This window comes from Nicotiana tabacum, chromosome 16 (assembly GCF_000715075.1).
Source record: "Nicotiana tabacum cultivar K326 chromosome 16, ASM71507v2, whole genome shotgun sequence".
Classification (NCBI taxonomy): domain Eukaryota; kingdom Viridiplantae; phylum Streptophyta; class Magnoliopsida; order Solanales; family Solanaceae; genus Nicotiana; species Nicotiana tabacum.
Window position 1 is genome coordinate 152,381,632 of NC_134095.1, and position 26,910 is coordinate 152,408,541.

Below are 26,910 nucleotides of genomic sequence, written 5' to 3' on the forward strand. Positions count from 1 at the left end.
CCTTTGGCTTCATCTTGATGTGGGAAGATCTTCTTCAGCACCAACTGACCTGGTGCAAATTGCCTTAGTTTGACCCTTTTGTTGAAAGCTCTGGACATTCTGTTCTGATAAAGTTGGCTATAACACACTTCGTTCATCCTTTTTCCATCGATAATGGTCAATTGTTTATAGCGACTCCTTATCCACTTTGCGTCGCTGAGTTCAGCTTCCCACATGATTCTTAAAGAAGGAATCTCTACCTCGGCTGGGATGACAACCTCGGTACCATAAACCAACATGTAGGGAGTTGCCCCCGTTGATGTGCGAACCGTAGTGCGGTATCCCAATAAAGCAAAAGGTAGCTTCTCGTGCCATTGCTTGTGATTTTCTACCATTTTTCTTAGTATCTTCTTGATGTTTTTGTTGGCGGCTTCTACGGCTCCATTCATCTGAGGTCTGTAGGCAGTGGAATTCATGTGCTTGATTTTGAAAGTTTCACACATAGATTTCACTAGGTCACTGTTGAGATTGGCAGCATTATCAGTAATAATGGACTTAGGAACTCCGAATCGGCAAACGATACGATCTTTGACAAAATGTGCAATGACTTTCTTGGTCACAACTTTGTAAGATGCAACCTCTACCCATTTTGTGAAGTAATCAATGGCTACCAGAATAAACCTATGTCCGTTTGAAGCAGTAGGCTCGATTGGACCAATGACATCCATTCCATAGGCGGTGAATGGCCAAGGTGAGCTTGTTGCATTGAGCTCGTTTGGCGACACTGTTATCATATCGGCATACACCTAGCATTGAAAGCATTTGCGGACATACTGGATGCAATCTGTCTCTATGGTTATCCAAAAGTAACCGGCCCTGAGTATCTTCTTAGCCAATACGAAACCATTCATGTGTGGGCCACAGGTCCTGGCATATACATCCTTAAGTAGCTTAGAAGCTTCCTTTGCATCGACACATCTTAGCAATCCTAAATCGGGAGTTCTTCTATATAGATTTCCTCCACTGTGGAAGAAATGATTGGATAATCTCTGGAGTGTGCATTTCTGAGTGTGGTTTGCATACTCCGGATATTCTCCCTTTGACAAATACTCCTTGATGTCATGGAACCAAGGCTTTCCATCCGTTTCTTCTTCAACATGAGCACAATTTCCATCTGGCTGATTATGGATCCTCATTGAAATGGGTTCAATATAATTCTTATCTGGATGTTGTATCATAGATGACAAGGTGGCCAATGCATCGGCAAACTCATTCTGAATTCTGGGCACATGTCGGAATTCTATCTTTTTGAACCTCTTTCTCAATTCCTGCACATGGTGCAGATATGGCAATATCTTGGAATTCTTGGTGGCCCACTCTCCTTGTACCTGGTGCACAAGTAAATCTGAATCACCGATTACCAGCAACTCTTGAATGTTCATGTCGATTGTCATGTTGAGCCCTAGTATGCAGGCTTCATATTCTGCCATGTTGTTGGTGCAAGGAAATCTAGTTTAGTAGATACCGGATAATGTGGACCCATTTCTGAAACCAAAACTGCTCCAATGCCCACTCCTTTGAAATTTGCAGCTCCATCAAAGAACATCCTCCAACTGTCGTATGCTTCGGTAATGTCTTCCCCTACGAACGACACTTCTTCATCAGGAAAATATGTTCTCAAAGGTTCATATGCTCCTCCCACCGGATTTTTAGCAAGGTGATCTGCCAATGCTTGTCCTTTGACTGCCTTTTGAGTTACGTAGATGATATCGAACTCACTTAACAGTATCTGCCATTTGGCCAACTTTCCAGTCAGCATGGGTTTCTGGAATATGTACTTTAGAGGGTCCATCCTGGATATGAGGTATGTAGTGTAGGCATAGAAGTAATGCCTCAATTTCTGAGTTGTCCAGGTCAAAGCACAGCAAGTGCGTTCCAGCAGAGAGTATCGTGCTTCATAAGGTGTGAACTTCTTACTCAAGTAATATATGGCTTGCTCCTTTCTTCCTGTCTCATCATGTTGTCCCAAAACATATCCGTAGGCTCAATCCAATAAAGATAGATAGAGTAACAAAGGTCATCCTGACTCTGGTGGGACCAGAACTGGTGGTGTGGACAAGTACTCTTTGATTTTGTCGAAGGCTCTCTGATAATCCTCTGTCCAGCTTGTTTAGGCATCTTTCCTTAGCATTTTGAAGATGGGTTCACATATGATTGTGGACTATGCTATGAATCGACTGATGTAGTTAAGACGTCCTAGGAAGCTCATTATGTCCTTTTTGCTCTTAGGTGGTGGTAACTATTGAAGAGCCTTGACTTTAGACGGATCCAGCTCGATCCCTCGACGACTGACGATGAATCCCAATAATTTTCCTGCGGGAACCCTGAATGCACACTTTGCGGGGTTCCGTTTCAAATTGTACCTCCTTAGCCTGTCAAAGAACTTTCTCAAGTCCGCTATGTGATATGCAGTCCTCTTGTATTTGATAATGACATCGTCCACATACACCTCTATTTCCTTGTGTATCATATCATGGAAGATTGTTGTCATGGCTATCATGTAAGTAGCCCTAGCATTCTTCAGACCGAATAGCATCATCTTGTAACAGTATACACCCCAAGGTTTAATAAAAGCCCTCTTCTATACATCTTCTTCGTCCACCCAGATTTGGTGATAACCCACGAAGCAATCTACAAAGGATTGGAGTTCATGCTTGGCGCAATTATCGATCAGGATGTGTATATTTGGTAGTGGGAAGTCGTCCTTGGGACTTGCTCTGTTTAAATTCCGATAGTCAACACATACTCTGACTTTCCCACCCTTCTTTGGAACTGGCACAATGTTAGCTAACCAAGTTGGGTACTCAACCACCCTAAGAACTTTGGCTTTGATCTGCTTGGTAACTTACTCCTTGATTTTCAGGCTCATGTCTGGTTTGAACTTTCGGAGTTTCTGCTTCACTGGAGGATACATGGGATTAGTAGGCAATTTGTGAGCCACTATAGACGTGCTCAAGCCAGTCATGTCGTCATATGACCATGCAAAAATGTCCTCATATTCCTTTAGAAAAATGGATGTATTCTTCCTTCTCTGTTGGTGACAAGTGAATTCTGATGCGAGTCTCCTTAACAGTCTCGGTGTCTCTCAAATTTACTGCTTCGGTTTTGTCCAGATTAGACTTAAGCTTATTCTCAAAATTTTCAACCTCCCTGACAACTTCCTCGGGTATATCATCTTTTTCATCTGAATCACTATTCTCATGTTGCGTTGCCTCATTACATGTCATAGTCACTGGTTCATGCGGAAAAGCAATAATAACATTGTAGAAAGAAAAAATATAGAAATAGTAATGAATAATAAAGAGCAAATGCATTTGATTAAAACCGAAAAATCATTTAGACAAGTATGACTCGATGAATCGAGAATTTATTTTGAAACAAGTAAATCAAAATTACTGGAAATCTTAAATGCCTAGAATGGCTATAGAAGTAAAATCTGCCAAGCTACCCAGGGACTCAAGGGGCTCGGGATGGTGTGGCGGTCCAGTTCCTGAGAATAGCTCCCTTCTTTACGGTCTGAATAGTGAGGCCTTCTTCCTCCTCCTCCTCCTCCTCAATTATGGCACTGCAGTCCATGTCTTCATCCTTCAAGAACAAATTCTTCAACCCAGCGAGTGATTCCTCTTCTGTAGTCCCCCATATCGTATCAGCTTGGTGAAAAGCTTGTTCTAGGTATGGCACTGGCTGTTCGAGAGGGTAATATGGTCCATGCCATAGAGGCGACAAATCATTGTATTCTTGCCATGTGTACTGATATCCGATCCCAAAGGTGGTACCATAATTTTTCAGTCGTATCGGTTTAGTGATGCCTTGGAGATTCTTTCCCAGCTCTTTATCGGGCTCATACCCAGACCATACCAATATACTTTCTATATTACTGCTCCACCATTTATCTTTCTCGACGGTATTGACCCGTTCAATGTGACGATATGTTTCCCGTCCTAGCCTTCTTCTATGCCTAATAGCCGGGATGGTTTGACTAGTGTAAATGGGGTTACTTCCATCTCCGTGAATAATCACCTCCTGACGATTCTATTTGAATTTCATAGCTTGATGTAGTGTGGAAGGCACAGCTCTGGCGGGATGGATCTATGCTCGGCCTAACAGAAGATTATATGAGGTTGGTATGTCAAGCACCTAAAACTCGATGTCGAACCAAGTTGGCCCCATCTGCAAACAAAGGGTGATCTCCCCGATTGTGGCCCTTTGGGACCCATCAAAAGCTTTCACGTTCATGTGTCCTACCCGTATTTTATGAAAACCTTTGTCCAACCTTTTCAGAGTGTCCAATGGACAAATATTGAGGCTTGAACCTCCGTCAACCAAGACCCTGTCAATGAATTTGCCTTCAAATTGCACTTTAATATGCAATGCTCGATTGTGATTCAACCCCTCAGGCGACAGCTCATCTTCATGGAAGATGATTTTATGACTTTCCAGTACTTGTCCCATTATATTGGCCATTTCTTCGCTAGTGATGTTATTGGGTACATAATCCTCGCTCAACACCTTTACTAAGGAATTTTTATGTGCCTCTGAGTTTTGCAACAATGATAGGATAGATATCTGAGTAGGAGTTTTGTTCAAATGATCAATAACATAATACTCTTTTGCTCGTACTCTCCTCCACATGTCATCTGGCCCTGTCTTAATGAAAGGCTACCTGGTAGTGGCATCCTTACTTGATCCTCCCAAGTGTTCAGGTGTATAGACTATTCTAGTCCTATTTATTCCTTGTGCAGCATCAGATTCTTCTACCTTGGCTGTCCCTTTTTGCTGAGCCTCGGCCACGTAATCCCAGGATATTGCTTTTGAGTCGAATGGAGGTGTGGTTGATACTGTCATAGTGAAAGGTGTGATCACTTCTACTTCAAATGGAGCGGGGGTGGCCGCAAGTGGAGATACCTCAACCTCAAATGGAACCGGTGCAGCTACCTCGACCTTGATTGGTGACTGAATCTATACCATAATAGGAGTAAGCGTGACTGCAACCTTAAAGTCATCGCCTTCTCGAATAAGCCCAATCGACCCTTTAGGGTCCCATTCTTTGTTTGTCTCTATCACATGTACCCACCACATCTATGATCAGGAAGAGGGTTGTTGCAGACATTGGGTGCAGCCTCTTTCGCTTGTATGACCTTGTTGTCGATTAGCATCTGGATCTTATCCTTCAATGTTCGGTACTCATCAGTGGTGTTCCCCTTCATACCAGAATGGTACGCACAAGTTTTGTTTGGATTGACCCATTGGGATGGATTCTCTAATGCCACAACAGGAATGAGGGTGACATAACCAGCGACTTTCAATCTTTCGTATAGTTGGTCGATGGGCTCAGCAATGGTGGTGTATTGTCTGGGTGGCATGCGTTCGAAATTGGGTCTTGGTCTTGGAAAGTTTTGGTGAGTTGGAGGTGATTGGAAATGGGATGGTTGAGAGTTATAGGTGTGATGGATAGTGGCTGGTTGGGAATATCTGGGAGATGAAGGCTGATATGTAGGCAGTGATGCTTGGTATGTGGGCGGAGGTGTTTGATATGTGGGTGGAGGTGTTTGATATGTAGGTGGAGGTTTTTGATATGTGGGTGGAGGTGTTTGATAGGTAAGTGGAGATTCCGGGCCCTACGCCACCATTACTGCCCCAAAATCTCTCTTCTTTGATATGTTACTTGATTGTAGTGCTTTATTTGTGGCCTGTAGTGCCTCAAAATTCGTTACCATCCCGCTCTTGATTCCTTCTTCGATTCTTTCTCCAAGTTTGATGATATTAGAGAATTTATGATTTTCGATAACCATCAACCTTTCATAATATTGCGGATCATGTGTTTTGATGAAGAACTTGTTCATTTGTTCCTTATCCAAAGATGGCCTGACCTTGGCCGCTTCTGACCTACAACGAGTAGCATACCCACGTAAAGTCTCAGTAGGTTTCTTTTTAAAATTCTGAATGTAAAAAACATCCGGTGCATTTTCTATATTGAACTTGAACCGGTCCATGAAATCCGACGTCATACCTACCCAGTTGGACCATTTCTTGGGATTTTGGTTGATGTACCAAGACAAAGCATCCCCAGTAAGACTCCTCATAAAGAGTTTTATTCGGATCTTTTCGTCTTTCCCGACCTCGACAAGTTTGTCGCAATAGGTACTTAGATCGACTTGGGGTCACCTGTGCCGTCAAACATCTCAAACTTGGGAGGTTTGTATCCATCTGGCAGTTCTACGTCTGGCTGTATGCATAGGTCTTCATAGTTCAACCCTTTTATTCCTTTGTCGCCTTCGATACCTTGAACTCGCCTTGTCAATTTCTTGAGTTCTTCACCCATATTTTGAATGAGCAGGTCCTTTTCGGAGGATTCTGGTGTATAAGAGATTGGTTGGATATAGTGAGGTATGGATTCTACGTATATAGGGTTGCTTTGATGGGTGTCAGTGACTTGGGTGTAATGATGGTCATTATTTGAGTTTTAGGGATCGGGAATGGGTTGTGGTGTGTTTTGGGGAGTGTGGTAAGTGGTGGTTGGTGGGTACTGAATTGGTTGATGGTGATGTTGTGGCAGAGTTGGTACTAGTAAGGGATTGAGATTTTGGGGCGTGGTTGCGTATTGATTCGGTGCAGGAGAATTTTGTGGGTGTTGGTTCTGTGTGTTTTGGAGAGGTGTTGGGTTCTTTGTGTTTTGGTGGATGTCGGGGACATTTAGGGTGAGTGACAAGTTTGCCAAGTTGCAGACCTGCTCAAGCTCTCCTTGCAGTTCCAATATATTTTGTTCCAATCTCAGGGCTAGATCATTTGGGGTCGGAGTACTACGGACATCTGAAGTTTCTGCGTTCTCAATATTCTCCTTTCGGATACCATTTAAGTCATCCATTTTTGCTTTTCCTCTGCCTTTTGTATTTCTTGGATGAGGAGGAGGTGGAGGGCATTTAGATCTGGTGTGATATGCTGATGAGATCAGTATGAGTGAACCAACCTAAGAAGATGGGAATAATAAAAAAATATGGAAAAACAAAAAGGTAACAAGTCAGTGAGGGTTCTGAAATGTTTGCAGTATTAAAACACATATTGCGGGAATATAAATTCGTGTCCTAATTTGGGGAGTCTCATTGTGCCCGAGGTAGGCCTAGAGACAAATAGATTTGGAGAACTTTAGATGCCAATAAATGCTTCATTTCTTAATGTAAAAATAGACGAATCCCAAATGACACTAAGATAATAGAAAAGATAAGTCACTACTGGCACTTGGCCTTATTATATTTTAGGAAAGCAAATAAATCTAGCCTATTTGGTCCCAGAAGGACCTTCCCCAGATTCGATCTTCCTGACTTCATCATATAGGTCCCCCAGCTCGCGCAGACCCAGCAGGAAGTAGGCTCTGGCCAAATGTCCTCCTTTAGCCCCTTCAGCGTTCTGGCAATCCTCGATCCTCTTTATGACTTGACCTTCCAGCTCCACTATTTCTCGATCCAGATATTCCAGTTTCCTATTGGAAGTGACTGTCATTTCTTTTCATTCTTCAATCAACCTCACATTCCTCTCACGTATTTCCCGATTCTCATTCTCAGAGTCGTGGACCCTCTTGTGCAGCCTGTTGTATTTGACTTGAGCTTCAGCTTCTTTGTCTATGATATTATTTCCTCGACCGGCTTCTTGCATCACCATTACTTTTAGATTGTCCTCTCACTATGTTGGGTAGAGAGGCTCACACCCCGCATGATACCTGTCTGGCTCAACAGTGTTTTTTTCCATAATGATTTTGCAGTGCCACATGTGCTGAGCTTGGCACTTGTAAGGGACGTCATCGTCTTGAAAGTCTGCCTTGAAATGACTCATCTTGTCAACCCTTGGTACAACCTGTTTCCTACCTGCTTGCCTCATAACTCGGATACGGACATAATGGTATATCCCTCTCAACCCAATCAGCACTAGGTATGGATATCCCTCTCAACCCAATCAGCACTAGGTATAGAGCGTCCCTGGATCTAATGATGAATTCGTTTATTGGGAACCATTCAAACATCCATTGCACCTAATCCTCGGTCAGATTGTCAAAGAACTCTACCCATTCTTTGGCACTTTCCGGCTGAGCAAACCTGTCTGGAATGTAAGTCATCCGCTTGGGGTGATGGAAGGCAATATGGTCGTTCCAAGCCCTTCGTGGAAATTCTTGGTAATAGTGACCCTTTTGAAAATGTTCTAACAACCACAACTGAAGCAGCAAGTTACAACCCTCGAAATGCTTGACCCCTCTTTGATGGCGCTCCTGAGCCTTGTAGATGTTGGCTATGATCATGGGGACTATAGTGTATGTCTGTCCATTGATCCCTTTCATCAAAGTCTTGGCGACCATGTCCAACCTAGTGTGGATTCTTTCCCTTTTCATTGGGAATACTATCAGGCCTAAGAAGCATACAATGAATACGAAGACTTTGCGGTGGATGTGGCCCAGAGAAGTGAGAGAGAGCTCATCATGGTAGGTACGGTAGTACTTGCTATGGCTATACCTCTCATACAGATATTGGAAGTGTATGTAAGATTCCTTTAGGCATACCAGGTCAGCATTTTTCTTTAGCCCCATCATCTTTAAGAACCCTTTACCGGTACGGTTTTCCGGCACCAATAACCTAGGGCTATCCCAAGTCAACCCCGCAATCCCTCAAATTTCTTCTAGAAGTGGTGTCATTTCTATGTTGTCGAAATGGAACACAGATCTCTCACTATCCCAGAACAAAGTGGCAGCCTCGATCACTTGTTGTTTGGCTCAATGTCTAGCAGGGAAGGCAAGTTACCCAGGTAATTCCTTACATGTTTTTTGTCACTTGAGGAAAGGTCCTGCCACCAATCTAGCAGCAATGGTGGAATGTTACTAACCATACCGAATCTGGGGACCTCGTGACTCATTTTCTGCAAAACAAAATGGTTAGGACCTTCTCCCCCACCAGACTCGATTATTTATACATTCATGATTAGCATTTTGGCATTTAGTTCTCCAAATTATTGCACAAAACGTGGTTGTGTCCGTTGGGATTATGGAAACCCCAGTGGACTTTTGGATAATGCTCATCTTAAAGCATCATTATGTGGACAACATAATTGATCCGACTAGGTTTGACCATGATGCATGCACAATTTTGATCAGAGTAAGGTTACTATAGGGGTTTAGACTAGTACCCTCAAGCGGACAGCTTGAGGGGGAAAGGCACGGAACCGTCGACTACACTGTTAATCGACTAGTTTTACTGCAAATAAGTCTTTCCGAATTTAAGGGTAATAAATAGGAAGAGTGCAACCACTCATTAAGCGTTGCTATAGGATTTAATACGCACGAGTGGAATATGATGTGGAGCATAATTTGTGTAGCAATAAATAGCATGTAGTCAAGTATTTACACGTAAGAAAATAGTAAATGCGGTATTTAAATAATTGAAAGATAGTTACAGAAAAAGAAAACAAGGAGATAAGTCAGTTTCAGGAATAAAGAAATCATAAATGCTTGAAAATAAACAGTTAAATTCAAATAAAGGGAAAGGGTACGTGGGATGGAGCATGCTTAGACTAATTCACAAAAGACAAGTTCGTCATGGTAAGAGCCTAAAATATCCCCAGCAGAGTTGCCATGCTGTCGCGCCCCCTTTTTCCTCTGCGGAGAGAAAGAAGTCCGGGTTTTGACATTCAAGTCCGGATTTCGACATTCATGGTGGTAATAACTCATTTCCTTTTGGGAATTGGGTATTTTGAAGAGTCGTCATCTAACGGATTATGGTGCGTTAGGGCACCTAGAGTGATTAACTCTTAGACTAGTTTGCATTACCAGAGATTTAGGGTAATGGATCAAAATAACCTTGAGGGGAAGGTGTTAGGCACCCCTCTTGGTCCACAACGGTAGGTCCCGGCCGAACTTATACTTATGAATTAGTCCTTCAACAAATAAATAGTTAAACACATACTTGCAAAGAAGGGCATGTTTTGGACACTGTATGACTCAAAGAATTTGAACAAGTTGCATATAAAAGAGTAAGGTTTAAACATCAAAAATTGGGAAAGAGGGGTCCTAGGTTGGTTAGCCTAGTGGATCACTCCACACAATGCCCGGTAAACACTCCTCAATGAGGGGATACACGTGACATTAGTGCGTAGTCATCATATCCTTTCTACCCAAATCTCTCCCCTTGGCCATAGCCTAAAGCGTTCTAGCAACCTTGAAAATGTCTAATGCATGCACTACCTGCCCCTTCCTTGTGGCCCTGGAGGTATTTTAGGACCTCTACTTTCGGACAGTTCTAGACCTTCCTAAGGTTTTAAAGGATAAAAGTCTAGGTGTCAATCAAGAACAAGTAGGACTGCATTTAAAGAGAACAAATTACAGGCTTACAGTCACCTCCACAAATACAACAAGTAAATGCACGTCTTCAAATAACAATCGAGTATTTAAGAGAAAATCCTAGAATATGATATCTAGGTGAGCAGGGATTATACAATATTGAGTTAGGACAAAGTGTCAAAATCCTATTTGGCTTGCCTACTGATTTAGACCTGTTAAACTGAACAGTTTTAAATGACAAAGCACAGTTTTAGAGTTGCAGAATTTAAATCGCCTTATAGGCTTGCCTAAACGTAGAACAGTGATGTCCTAAGAGCATGATATTTACATTGATGCAGTAAAATAGTGAACAGTTTTTAAACGGACACTTGGGGATCCTATAGACATGCTTTCAAGCGGTATTGATTTTAGGCAGTGTTTGAAAACTCATTTAAAGAAGCGGACAGTTGATTAAACCAATTCAGAATGAACTAACATGGATTAAACTGATTTGTTTTAGTTCTATTTGCAGGATTTCTGATTTCAAGTCCTATAGGCATGGTATCTAATTGTTAAGAACTGATTTTCGAACTTATAGGCATGATTTCTAGTGTGACGAATGTAAACACATGCTGTAATAGAAACTGAACTCAAACACTTTACATTCTATAGGCATGATATCTAATTATGAAGTTGATTTTAACCCTATAGACATGATTTCTATTATTGAGAGCCATTTAGATTCTATAGGCATGATTTCTACTATTGGAGCCATTTAGATCCTACAGACATGATTTCTAATATTGTGAAAGTAAAGCAAACATAGCAAGTGCATTAACACAATCCTATAGGCATGGTATCTACCCGAGTTACCCAAATGATATGTAACTACCCACCATTTTTAACTAATCACCCCAATGTTGTTTACAAATAATTATTACAGACCAGCTGAAAAATTACATAAACAAATAAAGAAAAGAAGAAGTTATCTATAGGGAGCTTGAAGCAGGCCCAAATGACTTCCAAGCCTCCAATAGCCTCAAATGCCAAAGTTCCATAGACAGTATCATGTCTAGGTGTGTCAAGTTACATAAAGACCTCAAGGATCCCGGGCAATGCTCACACCTAGACTTTCTCAAACAGTAGCTGATTTAGGAGCAGTGTGGAAAGGTCAGCTCTGACATGCCAGAGTTTATAGAGATCTCAAGGATCTCAAGGTTGTACACATGCCAGAGGGGCAACACCTAATATTCTAGGAGTAATGGGAGAGTGCTTGACATAGTTTTTAAATGGTTTTGATATAAAAACAATATTGGAAAGGGCTCAATTAAGTAAAGAAGTTTTATGAAAAATAGGAATTGATTAGTAATAAAACAGTTTTGAAAATAGTGAACTTATGAGAAATCAGCAAACAGTTTAAACACCACCATTCAGACACAGATTTCACTCAGGGAGTATGGGAATTGGGGACACATAGAACATATTAATGTAACAACAAGAGCACAGAAGTTTCTTTTTTTTTCAGAGTTTTTATAGGATTTAGGAGTCAATCAAATAGTTGAGAACATAGTTATACTAGGCAGAGTTGAACATAGGGTCAGAAGTACTTAAGGAGTAGTAAGTAACCTAGCAAAGTAGATTAAATCAGGAATTGGGTAAACAAACAGACAGACAATCAAACATACATACATGGAATATAGTCAATTTGAGACATGCTAGAGAAAGCAATAGACAAGTCATCAGACATATTAATCATAAGTTGAATAGGTAGTACTCATATATGCTAAGTGAAACCATGATTTAAGCATGCTAGTTACATATAAAAAGGCCAAGTGATAGATAGGAATCAATAAACTAATGCAGTAAGAGAACACATAGAGTTTTGAAGTTGTAATTAAATCAGAATATACTAGTTAACGAGAGCAGACACCAAGTATAGAGCAGTGTAGTGCAATAACTAGCCTTTGCTTACAGCCGGCTAGTTCAATGGGAGTAGCAAGTAACAGAAAAGAGTAGAAAGCTTTAAGTATAAGAGAGAGTTTTTTGAACTAGTCTCGTTGTTGTCCAGAACTTAGAATAATGGGGGTTTATATAGTAATCAAAAACTTAACAAATAAGGTAAGAGATCAATTAAGTAGCAAAATCAAGGAAGTCATATAGAAATCAGCAAGATCTTACCTCAATCAAAGTACAATTAAATCAATGGTAAAACTTGCTAAGTATTTAAGGAAAAGAATCAAGTAAAGTTTAGGTATAGAATAGGTAATTAGAGGTAAATGAACAATAGTTTAATTAAGAAAATAAATCAGTAATAATCAGTGGAATAAAAACAAGGCAGGAAAAATAATTAAGGCAAGCAAATTCAATCAAATTGAGTAAAGAAGTAAGAATCAAACGTTTAAAGGAAAGTGTTCAAATTAAACCAGGAAATAAGGGATTCAGAGTAATCAAGGGTTCAGAAAGTCATGGAAGTCAGCATGTTTAGCTTATAAAATGAGATAGAACATGAATAGTCAGGATTTCACATGGCCTTAACAAAACACATAGTTAAATGACATTAATTCACTCAGAAAGAACAAGTATATAGAATCAGTGAAAGTGTTGAATTAAGAAATTCAGTAGAAGCATATTAGGACAAAAAAAATTCGGGAAATCTGAAGAACCCAAAGCAAGAACACAATCAGATGTACTAATATTCAGAAACCAAACGAAGAACCCCAAAAATTAGGGTTTCCAGTACAAACGGCTAAGGTTGTAGCTGACTCATAGAAATTAGTCAAAATATATGAGAAGCAGAAGTTTAAACACAAAAATCATCAAACAAATTTTAAAAGAAATTCCGGGAACCCTAGTTTTAGGAAAAGATGAAAAGCGCTTGAAATCACGCGATTCTTGTAAAGAATCCCAAGGCTATTGTAAAACTCACATGAAACAAACCCAGATCATCTTAGATCTGTACAGATCTAAGAAGTTTAGAAAAGAAGTTAGGGCTTCGAAGAGAACCATAGAGAGGCGAAGGAACCTGTTTAGAAAACCATAGATCGTAGTCAATATAGGACGATCTCACTCAGAATCACACCGGAATAGCCTAAAACAGGCGAGGGAGGAGCCATAGATGCAAGCCACTAACCCTGGTCCCTTGAGGGCCCTGAAAATGGCAAGAATGATGTGAGGGAGGTCGTTCGAGGCCTGAGAGGTGGTGAAAGGTCACCGGAAATGGCCATAGATGAGTGACGATGTTTGGAGATTAGGGTTTAGGTTGAGAGCATTTGAGAGCAGAGAGGATTAGGTGACGGCAGTATAAGGTGGGAAATGAATTAGGGCTTTGGGGTATAGGTTGGTTTAATTAAGGAAAGGGGAAACCTGGACCGTTGATCATAATGATCAACGACCAGGATTTGGCCAGGTATTTGGGTTGGGCAAATGGGTATTGGGCCTTGATAGATTTAGGTTTAAAAATCGGGCTAGTATTGGGATTGGATTTGGGATAAAATTGAAATAAAATTAGGCTATATTTCAAATAGCCATTTGAATACTATATAATTTATAAGAAATAATAAATAATTTCTGAAAAATAATTTCGTGTACTAAAATGATTAAAAATAGTTGTTTAACATTTTAAAAATATAAAAGGCCATTTTAATAACGTAATTATGCATTAATAGGGCTAGTATTGAAAATATATGCAAACTAGCTTTAAAATTTAAATGCAATTATAAAGATGCACTAAAAAATATTTAAACAATATTTTGGCATAAATATAGGATTTAGATGACTAAATCACCACAAAAATAATTTGAAGGATAATTATTTGAAATTTTATAAGTAAAAGGGGAAGAAATAAATCAATTTGAAGCCTTTAAAATTATAGAAAAATTATAAAAATATAATCTTAAATATATATATATATATATATATATATATATATATATATATATATATATATATATATATATATATATATGCATATATGCTATTTTGAAGGTATATATATGTATTAAAAATATATAAGAAAAAACTGGACTGAAGGCAACAACCTCTAACTATGGTCTGTATGCTCCAATACCGGGATTTGCACAAAAGAGTGCAGAGTGTAGTATCAGTACAACCGACCCCATGTACTGAGTAAGTATCGAGCCTAATCTCGGCGAAGTAATGACGAGGTTAAGACACAACAAACAACATAACCTGCAGTTAAACAATATCTAACAGAATAACAATAATAGAAGCAAATCAAAAGTAACGGGGAGGGGTAACATGCTATGGGGAATACCAACATAAAGAATCACAGAAATAACGGAATGAAACAATTAATGCACTTGAACCGATAACAACAAGAAATCATAACAAACTGGCAATAAATGCACAGCATCACCCTTCGTGCTTTTACTCTCAATCCTCTCCATGCAATCAATAATGAAAATGTGCACGGCATCACCCCTCGTGCTTTATCGCTCTTTCTCACCAAATGAATATTAGAAATGTGCACGGCATCACCCTTCGTGCTTTACCTCTCTTCCTCACCATATGCATCAATATCAATGTAAATGTGCACAACATCACCCTTCGTGCTTTATCACTCTTTCCTCACCATATGCATAAGTATCCATGTGCACGGCATCACCCTTTGTGCTTTATCACTCTTTCCTCAACCAAACAATAGTAACAATCAACATCCTCGCAAGGGAATCAACAATAAGAATAAATACATCTCGACAAGGGAATCAACAATAAGAATTAAATACGTCCCGGCAAGGGAATCAGCTATAACCAATCTTGTTCCAACAATTAACTTCACAAATGAACCTCAACTGGAGCCAATGCTCAACAATAGACAAATACTACGAAAAATGATCATAAGTGTTACTCAACATAAGTAATCAATAATTTAGGCATTTATAGTACTTATCAAGAATCACAACGATTACAATTTAAGAGTCATGGGCATGCTTAACATCAACGTATAGATACTCGTCACCACACATATACGTCGTACACTACACTAGCACATAGAAAATAAGGCACAACTCCTATTCCATCAAGCTAAGGTTAGACCAAACACTTACCTCGATTCCACGTCCACGAATCAAGCCTCAATTATCGCTTTCCCTTTTGATTCCACTTCCAATTCAATTGTATCTAGCCAATATTAACTTAGTAACATCAATAATTGCTAAAGAACTTATGCCCAATGCTTAATTATAGCTTCCCAACATTTTTCCCAAAAACCCAAAAATCGACCCCGGGCCCGCTTGGTCAAAACTCGAGGTTCGGACCAAAATTCGGATACCCATTTACCCACGAGCCCAAATATGCAATTAGTTTTGGAATCCGACCCCAAATCGAGGTCTAAATTCCCAAATTTGAAAAATCCCCAATTCTCTTAAAATCCTTAATTTCTACCCTTAAAGAACAAGATTTAGGCGTAGAAATCTAATGGGTGTTGATGAAAATGAAAGAAATGAGTCTAAGAACACATACCAATGGTTTGGTTATGAAATCCCCTTTCAAAATCGCCCAAGGTTTGATTATAGAGAAAGAGATATGAAATTTTGGGTTTAATCCTGTTCTGCCTCTATTTTTAATTTTGCGTAAGCCTGTCGCGTTCGTGAGAGGCAGCGGCCAAAAGCCTTCACGTTCACGAGATACCCACCGCGTTCGCGAAGGCATTCTCCCCCCAGCCTCCGCATTCGCGATCCAAGTGATGCGTTCAGGATGAGTATTTCACCCCTCCCCCAGGTCCCTGCCATAATGGCTTTCGCATTCGCGATAGCCAGGTCGCGTTCGCGAAGGGTAACGCCCCCAACGCTCCGCGTTCGCGACCTGTGCCTCGCGTTGGCGTAGAAGGAATTTCCTTCAGATAAACTTTACTATTCGCGTTCGCGAGAGTTCCTTCGCGAACGCGGAGAAGAAAACCCATGTGCACCTGCAACAGCTAAGACAGCAGAATCTCTAAGTCTCAAAACATCCCGAAACTTATCCGAAACTCACCCGAGCCCTCAGGGCTCCAAACCAAATATGCACCCAAGCCTAAAAATATCATACGGACTTACTCATGTAATCAAATCGCCACAATAACACCTAAACTACAAGTTTAGCATCAAAATCAAAGAAAAATCTCAAGAACTCTTAAAGTTCTATTTTCACAACCGAGGGTCCGATTCACGTCATATGAATTTCGTTTCTTACCAAGTTTTACAGGCACAACTTCAAACTTGTACCGAGATCAGCAACCAAAATACGGGCCAGATACCATCAAATTCAAACATCTTTAAATTTCCAAAAACTCTTATAATTTCAGTTAAATAATTTCTTTCAAAAAATCATTTATCGGGCTTGGGACCTCGGAATTCAATTCCAGACATACGCCCAAGTCCCATATTTTTTTACGGACCCTTCAGGACCGTCAAATCACGAGTCCTTGTCCGTTTACCCAAAATGTTGTCCGAAGTCAACTTAAATTCAATTTTAAAGGCAAAATTAGCATTTTCTCAATTTTTTCACAAAAGGGCTTTTCGGATATACGCCCGAACTGTGCACGTAAATCGAGGTGAGACAAAAGGAAGTTTTTAAGACCTCGAAACACATAATTGGCTTTTAATTATGATTAATTTGTTTTTAATTAATTCTTAGCTAAGATGAAATTGCACACTAATTAACTGATAATAGTAAGTATACATTGAAACAACGAAAATACGAAAAATAAGACAAGCAACAACCATGAAAAGTAACAGCCCGGCCCCCCAATATAAAGAGAAAAGAAAATGAAGAAAATGAACTGAACAATTGCAAATTTTGATACATATTCGATAGTGGAGGGGCCTTCTTCATCACGAGAATTTTCTTCCTTTTTTAAATTATTTTGAGTCCTATATCGGTGGAAAAATATAAATGGGTCTGTTTATATATATATGGGGTCTTGGACAATTCCAACTCATGAGCTAGTTTTGGATTGAGTTAAGCCCATTTCTTTAGTATATTATCAGAGCCCAAGTTCAGCCCCCAATATTGTACACGTGCGTGCGGGTGGTGTTGAGTCCCACACCGGGTGAAAAATTATATATGAATCTAATTATACATGCTTTTGGACAAGTCTCATGAGTCTACTTATATTATACATGTTTTTGGACAATTCGTCGATGTTACATCACGTACACTGATCAGTGTAAGCCCATCTACTTCCCAACAACAACGCCGACATTTTTCCCTCCAAGAACTTCCCACCTTACTCTTGGGGAGACTCGAACTCACAACCTCTCGGTTGGAAGTGGGGGTTGCTTACCATCAGAGCAACCCCTCTTGTCTTCCCAAAACTAATTATTCCCATTCTCAAGGGGATCTCTAGTTTGTGAGGTGATCCTTGTGTCTGCATTGATTGGTTAGATATAGTTTCAATAACAACATAATATGTTCGGAAGTAAGCAAATTAGGTATTGATTCGACTCTTCTTCGGACCCGTACATAACTGAACCTTTGTAGAGAGAAGAATTATGAGGAAAGAAGGGAAATTTTTTGCTACAGGTCCATGGTGGATCTGAAGAGAAGTAAAGGTAGGCTAAAGAAGTATTGAGTAAAGATGATTAGGCAGGACATGGGCTGCTTCAGCTTACCGAGGATATCTTGATAGGAGGATGTTGTCGTCGAGAAATAAGGTAGAAGGTTAGTGGGTAGTCTTGCGTCCATACTAGTAGTATTAGTGTTAGTTTTGTACTTTCTTATTTTTAGATTTCTATTACTATTTATTGTTTCTTTCGTTTCGATTTTCTTGCTATCTATTATTGTATATTGCTACTTATTGTTTCCTTGCGCTGAGGGTCTATTCGAAACAACCTCTTTACTTTTCAAGGTAGGGTTAAGGTCTGCGTTCACAGACTCCACTTATAGAATTACACCGGATTTATTGTCGTTGAAGAGAAATTTCTGGCTAACTATTTGGATGGTTTGATGTGTCAAAGAAAGGTTTAGATATTCAACTCCTTTTTATTGTCTTAAACTGATAGGAGTAATGATAAAACTCATTTTACATTCTTTTTTTTGGGTAATAAAAACATACTTATAAGGTACTAGTTTCTTTGGCACTAGATTTTTTAGAGTTCATTGGAGAAAAGTTCCTAATAGTTCATTCTTTTGTCTGTTTCATATTCATAAGAGTGGCATTTTTTTTCTTTTTGTTGAGATTTTGAAGATACTTTGACAAAGTCACAAAGTTGGACCCAAAGGCATTGTGTGCAGACACGAACTACGGCCGTCAAAGCTGTCAGCTTTGAGGTTACGCATTACTTGTAATATTTTCAGAAAACGACTATTTTTACATATCTTTCTCTTTTGGCATACACACACAGTGGTGGAGCCAGCCTTTGGACTACGGATTCTGCCAAACCTAGTAGTTTTGGTCTATACATTATATTTATCTTAAGAAAATTTATTGAATATGCATAAATTATTAATTTAGAATCCAATAACTTAAAAGAATTACAATCTTGAACCCATAAGGTTCAAATTTTGACTCCACCTCTGTTCGGAGTCGGATTTAGATGAAACTTGTATAGTTGGGCTCGTATTCGAATGAGTTGTCAGAATTTATGGGTGTTTTCAAGTTCCGAGGTGCGATCCCAGGTTGACGTTTTGGTTGACTTTGAGTATTTGATTAGGTTGGTTCGGATTTTACAATTACTAAATCAAACCAATTGTGTCGGGTTATTAGATCTAAAGTCCAAACTAATTAAACCAATAAAACTCGGGTTTTTCACTCTCGGTTTTTCTTGAATTTTCGTGTTGTTCGGGTTTTTTCCGTTAAAATCTTCATAGAACAAAACATATAAATTGTGCTCAAAATATTTTTTAGTCCTAGTAAGATACAACTATATAAAGTATTTTTCAAGAAAATAATACAAAATATGAGATATGTCATGGCATTATCCTAAAATTAATATTCAACAGTAAAGACAATAAAATTATGTAATATAAATATTGCTAATTAAAAAGCCATAATAAAAATAAATAAAATCTGAAAGTACTAAGTCATGCTAAAATAAGTAGATAATAAGGAAATATTAATTACATGACTAAACTCTAAAGAAAAAATAAAAATAGGTTATGCATTTTTATCTAAATTATTGCAAAACAAAAAATAGATATTCAATACATTCTCGTTCGTAGTATTGAATTAAATGTCTTTTGTTAGCACTAGAATTGATTTGATTTTGGCTTGGGCTTTTGTTAGCACTATTTAATTTACTAATATTGATCGCTATAAAACTTATTGGAACATTCAAAAGTCCTAAGTCCAACCTTCAAATAATACCTAAAAAAATAAAATTATGAAATCTTTTAAGAATGTATTTATAAATTACATCACAATAAGTATATTTATATATTAAATATATCTAAAATTTCTATATATATAATGTCGGGTTGGTCTGGTTTTGGTTTGACTTTCTTTAGTCAAAACCTAACCAATTATGGTCGGGTTTTTTTCCAACACCAAACCATAGTCAGGTTTTTTTTTCTCGGTTTGATTCGGATTATCGAGTTGATGCAGTTTGTCGGTTTCCTTTGTACACCCCTAGCTGCAACCACGTTTGATATTGTGATATTATGATATTACTTTACTGGCTAACAAATGCTCTTTACTTTATATTTTATAGTGATACAGATTTGTTCAGTAAAAGAAAGATGCAAATAAAGATTTAAAAATAGTAGAAAAAGTCTCAGTACTCACATAATTGTATATGTTTGGATTATTTGGTTCTCAATATTATCCTTCAAATTTGAAAAGTGGATATAATTAAAGTCCAAAACGATATTTTCCTCTGCTTAATGAATCGCGCTTGTTTTGTATTGTACTCAGTTTGATCAGCTGAAAATTTTCTTGCTAACACCTCAAATTAAGCCTAGCAGTTGTACAACAATATATTAAGGTGAAGGTGAAATTAATATTACAAATTTAAGGATCATTTTGTTGGTAATTATACACTAGATTAAAGTCAATAGTAATCTAAAGTCTAAACATATGGGACAGTTGTAAATAATTATACATTGTTAGTATATAACTTTAACAACAACAACAACGACAACATACCCAGTGTATTCCCCACAAGTGGAAACTGGAAAAAATAGTATATGTACGCAGACCTTACCCCTAGCTTGTGAACATGAAGAGGCTATTTACCGACTGAACCGAAAAAAGCAGCCGAACTGAAAATTTCAATTTATTCAGTTTCGGTTTTTCGGTTTATTCGGTCGATTTACGGTTTGTAATTTTAAAAAGTTCAGTGTTCGGTTCAGTGGTCGATTTTAATGTTTCGGTTTTCGGTTAAACCGAAAAATCGAAATACCGAAACCGAATTTTGGACCTCTGCATTAAGTAGTTACAGCAGCCTTGAGAGATTCAAAAGCTTGGTTGGCTCCTGACTCCGCTGAGAGCTATCCTCGTTCAATAGATTGGTTTGACATCTAACAAGATCAAGCCCATTTATGAAAGACACATAATAGTCAATTAACTGGGATTGGTTAAACTTGCAACCCAAAAACCAATTAATCCATGGATCTTTCTACTTTGGGTACTTTTTGTTTTTTTACTTGGGAATTGAATTATAATTCTTCAGTTATAAGATTAGTTGTTGCTATCTTGATTGTGTTTTTCAATTTGAAGTTATAATAAGATACTTAATTAATTCGAGTTCACAATGATTCATCGACTTCCTTGAATTGGATTTCTGTGCCTTCCCTTTTCACAACTGCTAATTGCAAAGCATATTCATTTATGCTGAAGAGGAGCATAGAGAAATTTGAACTCATCAAAACTGAACTATAAAAATTTAGGCAGAAGTTATCCGCTCTGATTTGCCCTTGAGCGGATAAGAATTTCGCACATACCTAAATCGAAAATCGAACCGAATAAACCGAACCGAACATGAATAAATCGAACCAAACCGAAGTTATTATGGTTCAGTTTTAGTTATTAAAATCACAAACCGAAAATCAAATTAATCGAACCAAAATTCCACAAAATCGAACCGAATCAACCGATACCCACCCCTAGTGTATATAACTTAAATATATTATTACAAGGTAGTAAATAAGTGATCATCTATTAAAGAAAAAAGAGGAAGTAAAGAGGGGCTCAATAGTCATTAGATTTCTTGCACCCAAAGATACGACTTAATTAGAGGTCTATGAAGTGGGTTAAAAAATATGAGGTTGTATATTCTAGTGGGGACGAAAACATTAGTGATTTCTCCTATTTGTCCAATTCTTAGTGAACAAAATTACTTGATACTTGTGCTCTTGTAAGACAGTAAATATCCTGTAAAATTAATTGAAGTATGCATAAGCTGGCGTAGACACTAGGATTTTCAAAAGAAAAATAGTCATTAGATTCCTCGTGGAATGCCGTATATTGGTAACCAAACACACAAACCTTTAATTAAAGATCGATTAAACCATATGAAGTTTATAAATGCCAAACATGTACCTTCTTTGTTTTGTATTCTTTTAAAAATAAAATATTAGGGTTTTAGCCAAATCTTGACTTTTGGAGTCATCTTTACCTAAACATGATTGAGTTTATATGGTACACAAATGTGGAATTGACAAATTTAAACTTTGGTTTGGACCCGTATGTGGAACAAAACAAATTTTCCATTATATCTAGGGCCCTAATTAATTAACTGAAATTAACGAAAAATGAAGTGTTTGAATATAAGAATATTAATTACTTGTAGGCCCTCTAGTTTTTTTTTCCATTAAGTTTTTTTATGTCCTTTAATTTATGTATGTCTTGGAATTTTCTTCTAATTAGTTGTTTAGATTATATGGTTGGCATTGTCAAATAACTTGCACTTAGCCATGATTTAGGCAGAATTTGCAAATCTTGGCTCATTCTTTTTCCTCAATTTGACAAAGGCACTATAATTTAGTTTATTTCAAATATGAAATGATGCTTCGAAAAGCTTTTATTTCTTCTCTCCCCACTATATTACTTAGTGGACATCTTTTACATGGAAATTTTATTTTCAAACTTAGGACTATATTTTGTCCAATCAATTACAATCAACTCTTTTTATAACAGCTTCGTTTGTTTCGAAATTTTTTGATTGTTACAGTGAAGTGTTGTTATAGAAAATATATATTATAAAATATAATATTCTGTTTCGAGAATAACTCAACTTTTATAGTAAATGGCTATTATATAAGATATTGTTATGGAAGGGTATGACTGTACTTGTGAAATAACTATCACGAACAATAGTTGTACAAGCATCGAAGACAAAATAAAGACTACAAGTATAAAAAATTGACTGCAATTTCAATTGCATAACATGACCGCTAACGCTTTCTGGAATTTTTTGTTAGTGGTAAAATTAATTTAACTTTAAATAGTTGATTAAACTAACTTGCTGAATAAGACAATACATAAAAACTAAACAAGGACTTGAAGGAAAAATAAAGCCAGTATTAGAGGATTAGGACAACCACATCAATTTTCCGGCTAAAATTTGTATTTTTCCACTTTTATATTTCTGTTAACTAAGCTACACTAAAATGAATTGTATATTACTAAAGAAGAAAAGTGATTTTTATGTTACAAAACTTAACTTGAATGACCATTGATGAAATTTAGTGGAAGTGACACCAATTAGTTATTTTTGAGCATGTTGTTTAAAATATATCAACAGTTTATAATATATTTAAATATTAGCCAATTCGGCTAAAATTCAGGATACGGCGTCCTGAATTTCAAATCAAATTCAGAATACTTAATCCTGAAGTTTGACAAATTGGCTAATTTTTAAATATATTATAAATTATGAATATATTTTAAATAGTAGACTTAAAAATAACTATTGGTACGCTTCATCCTGAATTTACCCATGCGATTAACCCAAGGAGAAATAGATTCGAAAGGAAACCCAAAACAACATTAATCTCTTTTAGAAGCAACAAGCACAATTAGCAAAACTATGACGTAAAAGCCAAATTCATTATTATATAGGTATCGTGAAACTGATTTTAATTTGTTTGACGTAACACGACTATTTATATTTTTATGGCTAAGACCTATGTTAGAATAAAATCAGTTACAATCAACAACCAAAAAGAGACAGACAAAGTGAGAAAGAGAAGAAGAGATGACACTCCAGTTTTAGATGTAGTCTATTTTTAACGAATAAAATTTTCTAATACTATCATATTTAAGGTGAAACAATATAGTATGTTTTTGTGAATCGAAATTGAAATAACAATCATAAAATAGGATAAAAACCTATTATAACTAAGTTAAATTATATTAACAATATAAAATAAAAATTACACGGTTATTTGTTTATATAACTATAAATATGTAAAAAAAAAAAAAACTTTTGGTTTACCACCCGGGTACCGGACACCGGGTACCCGTATTGCTATCGGACACCGGGCTGCACTTCTCTTAATCAGAGGTGTCTGGTATCCGTATTGGCGTCCGCTATATCTGGATTCGCGCCGTGTAAGGCCCCATTTGGGGGAAGTGCTCTCTATCAAGAATTTTTCATATTCAGAGCTCGAACTCGATACCTTGATTAAGAGAAGTGCAGCCACATTCTTTTATGGTAAATACTTAATATTTAATTAGGAGTATAGAACTGCTAAGCAAGAAAGAAGAAGAATTAATGTAAACGTACGTGCTCGTAGAAAAGTAATCTCTCCCACGAAGTCCAAGTCCGCCTCCCCCCCCCCCTCCCCACACCCCCATAAACAAAAACCAACCAAACCCCAGCTTAGGCCAACAAAAAAATTAAACTTACCATATTATATTCATTTGTAATTCCTTATAGTACAAAGTTTTTTCTATCATTTAGAAAAATACTTGCAAAAAAATAATTAAAAAAATACTCCATGTCATTTGGAAATTTTTTTGAAACTCTCGATCCAAAAACAAGTCATAAAAATTTGTATAGAAATAAATTATTTTATTCAAAATAAAATATATAATTTAAAATTAAAATGTATATAAACATAGAAGTGCCATTTTTTTAAAACTATCTCGAGAAGTATTCCTTCCGTTTTAAAATATATGACACATTTCGCTTATTGAGTCAAACTATATAAAGTTTGACAAATATTTTAAAATATATTTTGTTATCATATTGACTGGAGAAAAATTGCAACTTATATTACTTTTTGCATAGTTTTTGAATATCCAAAGTTTAATTTTAAAATATTATGTTGAACTAATTTAATTCTAAAATATTATGTTGAACTAATTTAATTTAGCTTTAAAGTTTAATCAAATTGACCATCGATAAGCGAAATGTGTTATTTAAACTGAAACCGATGGAGAGTAAGAAGTTAGAAATTGACATGGAATTTCCGAAGTGTTTTTGCCCATAAATACATTAAGCTCTACCTACCTTAGACCATCTAGACGTATAAATTAAAGCTTGTTTCATTTAAGAAAATTTGGCTAAGCCTTCAAATACACAGGCTAGCTACAGCCCAAGAAAATTCCACTCTTTTTCTTCATGTCAAAAGATCTTTTCTTGTTTTGCCATGGCTCCAATGGAAGTTAGCTCTAAAGAGAGAAAACTCAGAAAAGCTTGTTTTTTGGGTTGTTTTGGATTTTCCATTAATAAAACAAAGCTAGTCTCTTCTGATTATGTTAAGTCAGCCGGCGGCAAGAAAAAAAGGAAGTCTTTTTTGTTTATTTCTAAGTTTGTAGGGAAGCACTCGACGGCGGCGAAAACTATTCCGGTGGACATATCGGAGAAGTTCAACCGGAGTAGAGAAATTCATGTCGTGGAGCCGGAGAAGAAGGCTTCTGTTAAAACTCCGGCGACCACCGATCAGGTGCTGGTTAATGGTCAAACAAATATCCCTGAGAAGGTTAATAATAAGGTATGTTAATATGAGAAGTAATCGGTAATATTTGAAAGCTGGTATAGACACCATCGTTATTTTAAAAAAAAACTATAATCGTTGGTGGATATGAGGAGGGGTAGAGGTAGGCCAAAAAGTCTTGGGGATAGGTGATTAGACGGGCACATCTGGCACTTACTAAGGCCTGAGGGTCGAGAATTAGAGTAGAAGGTTAGTAGGTAGATAAACGTTTCCTTTTGTCTTCAACAACATTAGTGTCAGTATGATATCATTTTATTCTTAGATGGCTATTACTATCTACCGTTTAATTGCTATCTTGGCTACTTGTCGTCATTGCTTCATTCATTTTTTCTTTAGCTAAAGGTATATCAGAAACAATCTCTAAAGCTAATTACATCATATCTCACTTGTGATAATTCATTAGGTTTTGTTATTATTGTTGTGATTATTTGTGATTGTATGACTTTAAAAACCATAGTATAAGAAGGAAGAAAGGAGTACGTATTTCCTTAATGATCCAAGTTTAATCCATTTAATATATAACTTTGTAGATCATATGAAGGAGGTGATTTAAAGGTAAAAGAAATTTGTAGATACACAATTTATGGAGTTTGTGGATATCACATTGACCTTTTTTTCTTTTTCTTTTTCAAATCCATATTGTTTATAAAAAAATTCTATCTGAAATAGATGGAGATCTTTAATTTCTTTCTCTTTTCTGGGTCTGGGACCAATCACCAATGTTATATACGTTTCTTATTTACGATTACTTATTGGTTTACTAGCAATTTCGTCTTATTGTTTTCTTGCCATTCTTTACCTATTTCTTAAATGAGTATGTTTAACAATATAATTTTATTTCTTGATCTCATTATTTTCAGACAAACGACGATAATAAAATTCAGGACAACATCCACAAAAAGAACAAAAGTTTGGATCAATTGTTCGACAACGCACAAGAACATTCCACGTGTCCAAGTGAATTTTCAAGGAGTGTTACTATTTCTAGTACTCATAATTTGAGCCACTTTAATTCACCAAAAGCCAACCATAATAATATCAAGCTTTCCCACTCAGTATCTCTGCCACCACCAAAACGGAAGAAACCACCGGCGGCGACCACCACCGGTGAAGTCAATGACGAGAAGTCGAGTCAACGACATGATCAACAAATTAATAACAACTACTTTGATTCAATTATTGGGATGTCAATTCTAATGGTGACCCTATTGATAATGTTGTTTTGGGGCAAGGTTTGTGCCATTATTTGTACGTCTGCATGGTTTTATTTTCTTCCCAGGTTTCGACCGAAGAATGAAGCAATCGTCGCCGGAAAAAATGGTGGAGTCGCCGGCGCTGTTGATGTCAACTCCGACGAATACAAGAAGAAAGTTGTGTTGGAAGGGTTTTTAGAGAGAAACCACAGGAGTGGAATTGGATTTTTGTAGGTCTGTTGTTAAGGATTTTATTTAATTTATCAAAACCTATTTCTTTTATTTTGTTCTTTTTGTGTGGAATATTTCTACTCAATTTTTTTTAAACGAGAAGGAAAAGGAGAAACACTTTTTTCAGTTCACTGTTCAGATTGATTTTTTGTGTAAAATTTTTGACATGTATGGAGTGTTCAAAAGAGATGGCTGTTTCTAGAAGTAATAAATATTCATGCAAAACATGACTCCTCAAATTTTAACATAAATTTTACATTAAAAAGAACATAA

General features: G+C 37.2%; 1 protein-coding gene across 1 annotated transcript; it reads left to right on the forward strand.

Moving 5' to 3' along the window:
* The first annotated feature begins 24,724 nt into the window (after positions 1 to 24,724).
* On the forward strand, positions 24,725 to 26,688 carry LOC107779443 (uncharacterized). The gene is made up of 2 exons (XM_016599879.2): positions 24,725 to 25,210; positions 26,074 to 26,688. Exons 1-2 carry the CDS (start codon positions 24,866 to 24,868, stop codon positions 26,638 to 26,640), a joined length of 912 nt encoding a protein of 303 aa, XP_016455365.1. The 5' UTR covers positions 24,725 to 24,865; the 3' UTR covers positions 26,641 to 26,688.
* The last annotated feature ends 222 nt before the right edge of the window (positions 26,689 to 26,910 follow it).